Source organism: Octopus bimaculoides, chromosome 9 (genome assembly GCF_001194135.2).
Source record: "Octopus bimaculoides isolate UCB-OBI-ISO-001 chromosome 9, ASM119413v2, whole genome shotgun sequence".
NCBI classification, from domain to species: Eukaryota; Metazoa; Mollusca; class Cephalopoda; order Octopoda; family Octopodidae; genus Octopus; species Octopus bimaculoides.
This window is the reverse complement of record NC_068989.1, coordinates 1,260,522-1,267,418: the sequence shown is the minus strand read 5'-3', so window position 1 is coordinate 1,267,418 and position 6,897 is coordinate 1,260,522. Positions and strand designations below refer to the sequence as shown.

Genomic DNA, 6,897 nt, shown 5'->3' with positions numbered 1-6,897 from the left:
TAGTTAATCTGCCTTTGATGTTGCTGCACCTCTTATGTGTCCATAGCTTGCACCGGGTACATCTTATAGAGTTACTACCTACTCCTTTTCTACATACCGAGCAGGGCCATCTACCTGAAGGGGTTTGTGTTTTATCTACCTTCCTACTTATTAGGATTTTGGTTTTTGCTAGGTTGACTCTAAGGCCCTTCGATTCTAGTCCTTGCTTCCACACCTGAAACTTCTCCTCTAGTTCTGATAGTGACTCTGCAATTAGTGCATGGTCATCAGCATAGAGGAGCTCCCAGGGGCAACCTGTCTTGAATTCCTCTGTGATCGCCTGAAGGACTATTTACAATTATGAGACACAGAAAGTGCATTGACCATAGACAAAAACACAGTACTTGACACAGAAATCAAATTGCTGATTTAGGTGGTTTTATTGATTCAATGAGTCTAAACCTCTCCATATAATAATCTGCCATTTCAGTATATTATCTCCCTACTTGACTGGATCACTTCAACTCATGTGAAGAGTTCACTGGGCATATCATAGAATAAATAGTGAGTCTTTTAAAATAGTTTTCTTTTTTTACATGAGACTTTTGAAGGGAAAAAATAATACAATCTAAATTTTTGATTTGTCAAATGAATACTTTCAAAATGTAGAGGTATAAAGTTATCTAAAGAAACTATTGATGAGGTCTAGCTGTCAGTATATCCATCCATCCATTTGCTCTGCCAACTATTCCTGGGAGAGTTGTGGAGATAGTCTTCAGGCACCTCCTCCTCCATAGGAAGCCTGTTGGATGGAGTGTGTCTGTAAATGAAGAAGCCAGCCTTCTCAAACACAGACACAGTGGGTCATGCCGAGACTGGCCAAGGGCTACATGAAGCGTAACAGTATTAGTTGAATATTCTGGCACACAACAATTCAGTAAGGCAGTCGTTTAAATTAAGATAAAAACTGGAATCTTCATTTCTGAAACTGATGGCGTAACCATTTACTTTCTGTGTGTGCTACCATTTATTTGTGAGTGGCAGAGAATTGTTTTTATGGATCTGTTAAATCCCCGTCACGCATCTTACAGAACCTTGTAATTTTGCTCTCAACTTTACTTTTAGTGCAGCCTTATAGAGATTGACCAGTCCCCGCACACAAACGGTGTGGTACTGAGCAAAGCAGCATGGATGTGGGGGGCTGAGATGGGAGCTAATGAATATGGAGTATGTATTGGCAGTTCCATAGTCTACAGCAGACTGGAAGAGAAACTGGGCGAAGAGGAAAAGTTGCTGGCAGCTGATTTACTCAGGTCAGTTTTATTATTGTTGTATTCCTCTGTGTTATCATCAGTGTCAGCAATTCTTGCTGTCTATGTCAGCAGTTGTTGCTGTCAGTGTCAATAATTATTGCTGTCTGTATCAGCAATTTTTGCTGTCAGTGTCAGCAGTTGTTGCTGTCAGTGTCAGCAGTTGTTGCTATCAATCTCAACATTGTTTCCATTGCTTCAACCTCGTTATCATTTTTATCCTCATCATTATTTAATATTTTCTATCCTCACTAACCCCATTATCATCATCTTCATTACCATTGTGATCATCTCCATCACATAATTAATAATGTTGGGAAAGCATGAAGACCACCACCTCAGTTTTATCCTGTTTAAGAAAATATAAAGAAATCCTTCTCCAAACAATCACCTTCAATCTCATTTTCATCTTTTTCTTCTTTTTTCTGATGTTTAATGATTGATTTCATTTCTCTTAGGTTGACATTAGAACGCAGCAAATGTTCTCGTGAAGCTGTCGATGTCCTTACATCTCTGCTGACCACACATGGTCAAAGTGGTCCCTACAGTGAAATACCTACCTTCACACATTCCTGTAAACACTGCTATAGTTTCCTCATAACAGATGGTTCTGAAGTTTGGGTGGTTGAGACGGTTGGAAATGGTTCTTTCTGGGCAGCTGCAAAAGTCACAGGTAAGATGAGGTTCCAGTCACCCGAACACTGTCAATAAATTCCAAAACATGGGTCGGAATGGATTTGCTCACCTTGGCTTTGTTGATGGGAAACTCATTTAGCTTGCATTTCATTTTGGTTTCTATTGCTGGATGTCCTTCTTAGCATTAATCAGAATGTACTGATTGCCTGTATTCTTGTACCACCAGCATTACAGAGGCGTCACATCTTTCTGTTTGTCCTCCAGAACTGACCACACCACAAGAGCAGAGTAAATGTTGCTGTTTATGTTGTTGAAGTCTGACTGAAGTTTAATCATCTTATGACTCACCTTGGTGTCTTTAACTACTGTTTCTATCCATTTCTCTAATAGTATACCAACTCCACTTATTCCATCCTGAAGAATTTATATCTATGTTCCTTGTCTTTGATTAGTTTCACTAAATTGGACACAGAACGCATCCACTTGCCTGCATCTCCACAATTTCACCTTTATTAAATGTGTGTGTTACATATCTGTTAGAATTACCTTTATTAAATTTAGATATATGTTAAATATCTGTTAGTCACCATTATTGATATACTTATATTTTCATGTGTGTTAGATTTGACTGTTATATCTTGTAGATTGAGTGACCTTGTGAAGGCTCCCTCATTAACTCAAGCCTATACATGGTTACTTACCTTGCTAAAAATAGCAGCCAGATTTCCCTCTGATTACATCTTGAAAAAGATCAGAAAATCACCTCCTGGAACTCTATTGATTACAGGTCTTTTTGATCTGTATTAACCTTGTGCTAAACAACAACAGCAGTAGCAACAAGATGCTCCAATAAAATGGTTCTTATTTACATTGAAAATGGCTTAACCCCCGTGAGGATTAATTTTTTCTTGGCTATGGACACAACATTAATACTATTGACGGATTTTTCAAGTGTTCAATACTGTACTGATACTGTCAGAAATCACTTAATGCTTTTTCTATTTTGTCAGCTGGGACCATGGGGCAGACTGACAAGCCCTTTAAAGATGTTTGCTTGCTGTGGTGATTGAAGCAGGGCCCTTCACCAAATTTAGAAAACTATTTCATTAAGTGTTATGACACATTTCGTTCTTTGTCTTTTGAATAAAGTCAATCCATGTATATGAAATGATATCAATAGGAAAAAAAATAAAGGCAATCAGCAAAATAGCAATTTAATTTTATATCAAATTCTGTTGATAATATAATGAGTTTTTTTCTTTTTTAGAAATGTCCAACATTTTATTCTTTTTTCTCTTTTTACCATTTCAGCTGGATTGTATAGTATACATGGCCACCTCACCATCTCTGATAACTTCTCTCTCTCATCAGAGAATCTAATTGCTAAAGTTAGTGAAGCAGGACTTTACCAAGAATCTGATGGACCATTTAATTTTGCAAAAGTATTTACACCTGATAATGCACCTGCAATTGATGCAGAAATTTCTAAAACAGAGGAACTGCTCGTTGCAGGTAGGAAACTAATATTTATTTATTTATTTATTAAATGGATGGTATTCTTCACAATTTCTATCTATTTCACATTTCCTACAAGATTCTATAAGTATTAGGGGTACCAAAAAGTAATGTCATATTTTCATGTAAACAGTTCAACATCATAACACAAATAGTTTACAAGCCAATCAAAGGTGTCCTTGTAATCATCCAATCAGCATAGAGTTTATAACCAAATGTCAATGTAGACACATGCTGTGTGTGTGTGTGTATGTTTTATATGAAACAGGCCATGGAAGACAAGGTCTAGTTCGTTGCATATTTGGTATTGCATGCTTTGAGAATTTCCTAAGGATAACTATGCAATGCATACCAGGACAAAACATATGTTCCGTATATATAACCTGATGGTGTGAGTTTTCAGAAATGCCAAAGGTGGTTTGATAAATTTAAAAGAGAAAAAAACAGTGGTTTTGATCTTTTGGATGAATATCGATCAAGGAGATCAACTGTTCTCAATAATGACACATCAAAGCATCGGGGAATTATTCCAGAGGTTTAATAAGACTTGGTCTGCTATGCAAGATCATCTCAAGCAGATTTGAAAAATTGTTTAGAGAAGGGAAGTGGGTACCTCAGGAGCTGTCCCCTGAGAACATAGCAATGCGTTCAACAAGATAACCCAAGGAATAATAGATTCCTTAGGCTGAGAAACTCTACCTCACTCCTCTCCAAACTTAGCACCGTTAGGTTTTTGCTTATTTCTGTTGTTTGAACACTTTACCGGTGGAGAAAAAAAACATTCAGAAGCAGGGATTTTATTTACAAACAAAACTTTTTCTGATTTCACTTATTTGTGTGTTTCTGTGTGGATTTATGTATATAAATGGCTTTTCAATAACCTCCACCACTTGGCCGTTTCCTGCCTGCATTTATTTATTGTTTTTCTCTATGCTGCAAACATTGGTTTACCTGCAAATATTTTTACAATGAACATCATTCATTTCTCTCAAGAAATTTAACTGAAACACTGAAAATTTAACAAATCTGATCCTTCCTGAATCTCAAGGACTCACAGAGCTGCTCTTTATTTTTGGTGGCAGTTCTTCAACAGTCTTTCCTGGTCATCATTTTCGCAGTGTTGTCAATGTTTGGTAATAATAAGTACCACTGTGAGGAGAAATTCAATCACTGAGAATTATGTCTTGTAACACAACATAATGCTGGTCACTGGTCAATGCCAGACTTTAATTGCATTTGACGAATTTGTGTAAATCAGGATTTTATGTTCAAACGAGGACTTCAACTCCTGCTTTTTTCTATTTCCACAATTGAGAGTCATTAAATTTCATTAATATACTATGTTTGTTTAATTACATTAATTCTGGATCTATATAAGACATCAATAGTTTTACTTTTACATTTGACGGATATTTGTCCTCATCTTGTTTGTTGTTAACACAGCGTTTTGGCTGATATACCCTCCAGCCTTCATCAGGTGTCTTGGGGAAATTTCGAACTTGGGTTCTCATTCCTAAGGTATTTTTCGATATTATTATTATTATTCAGGTCACTGCCTGGAATTAAACTCGGAATCTTGGGGGTTAGTAGCCTGTACTCTTAACCACAACACCATATGCCCGTGGGCAATTATGGAGTGAATTTTTTAGGGCTCATAAATCTAATATTTTCATATCCTTCCTTAATACCAGTTCCCATATGCTACTCATGTCTGCACTCTGTCTGCTTAAGAGGTTGTTGTGTCCTAGCATACGTACTGCTTCTTTTAGTTTTCATTTTTTCCAGTGGTGTTCTGTCTATTATTTCAACTTCATCCCACAGGGGGAGGTGGTCTCCATTTTTCCATGCATGGTCAGCTATACCCGATTTATCAATATCTCCTCGTGTCACAGCTTTGCGATGTTCATCTACACTTATGTTTCACCTTTGTATACAAAGGCAAAACATGCCACCCCCTCAAAATAAGGATAGAGGAACATTTCAAAGCTGTGACACAAGGAGATATTGATAAATCGGGTATAGCTGACCATGCATGGAAAAATGGAGACCACCTCCCCCTGTGGGATGAAGTTAAAAAAAATGACAGAGAACACCATTGGAAAATACGAAAACTAAAAGAAGCAGCACATATGCTAGGACATAATAACTTCCTAAGCAGATCGAGTGCAGATACGAGCAGTATATAGGAACCAGTATTAAAGAAGGATAGGAAAATATTAGATTTATGAGCCCTAAAAAAATTCACTCCATAATTGCCCACGGGTATATGGTGTAGTGGTTAAGAGCACAGGCTACTAACCCCCAAGATTCCGAGTTTAATTCCATAAATAATAATAATAATAATATCGAAAAATACCTTAGGAATGAGAACCCAGGTGTGAAATTTCCCCAAGACACCTGATGAAGGCTGGTGGGTATATCAGCCAAAAAGTTTGTGTTAACAACAAATATCTGTCAAATGTAAATAATGTACATAATTCCTCATCTCTTAAATATAGAACTGTAGTTTTAATTTTGCTTAGATTACATTTTTTTTTTTTTTCATAATCATTTTGTAATAAAAAAAATCTTTCAATTTATTTTCTCCTTTCAGAACCCTTAAATCCTCGAAATTCTTTCAAGCATCTTCGAAAAGATGCCATTGGCATCAATATATCAAGAGACCAATTTGTCACAGCCAGCAGCCAAATATCTCTGCTTTGTCCACAAGAAGGGGCCAGTAGTTTCAGTGGCTCCTGCCACTGGTTTACTGCCACACCAAACCCAAAGACAAGTATTTTCAAACCATTTATGTTTTCTTCTGAAATCCAGGAAGTGGATCTCCCCAGTATATCTCCGTCTTATGGGGACGATGATCCTGCTCATCAGAAACCCCGTTTCCAGAAAGAAGTTGATCGTAAACACAAACTTTATAAAAGTCACATGAAACTGAAATCTTTGCTTGCAAGTGGGGGTCCACTGGCAGCGCAAAAGACAGACATGCTTCAAATGTTAGAAGAAACATGCCTTCAAGACATGGAGGACACATTGAACCAATTCCATGATTTAAACCCCAAAAAACTTGCAAGTGCTTTCTCTCATGTTGCACAGCTTGAGATGAATTTCCTTTAGAAAGAAAAAGAATTTTTAAATGAAGAAAAAAAAAAAAAAGAATCTGGTAATGCTGTCTGTCGATGTAATTGCTGATAATGGACCAAATAATAGAATTAAAATGTTAACTTGTTAAAAATCATGTGACCATCTTTGATGATGGAGCTATGGAGTGCTTTCCCAAAATATTTTAGCATCTCTACCTGTTTTTAGTGGCTGTGAATTAAACAAGCAAAGATATTTGAAACAGTTTGGCTTTTTTGAAAAAAAAAAATGTATTTGAACATATGAAAGTGATGGTAATAATCTGTGGCTATGTTGCGTGTGTGTGTGTGTGTGTTTACATATAAACACACACATAAAAATG

The 6,897-nt window shown here is 36.7% G+C and overlaps 1 protein-coding gene across 1 annotated transcript in view; it reads left to right on the top strand.

The window, feature by feature from the left end:
* The window catches only part of LOC106871328 (secernin-1), a 15,056-nt gene extending 8,277 nt beyond the window's left edge, over positions 1-6,779 (top strand). The window contains exons 3-6 of the mRNA XM_014917724.1: positions 1,105-1,292; positions 1,748-1,962; positions 3,237-3,437; positions 6,034-6,779. Of these exons, the coding sequence (XP_014773210.1) occupies positions 1,105-1,292; positions 1,748-1,962; positions 3,237-3,437; positions 6,034-6,551 (1,122 nt within the window). The 3' untranslated portion in view covers positions 6,552-6,779. The remainder of the gene's footprint in view (positions 1-1,104; positions 1,293-1,747; positions 1,963-3,236; positions 3,438-6,033) is intronic.
* Positions 6,780-6,897: the final 118 nt, after the last annotated feature.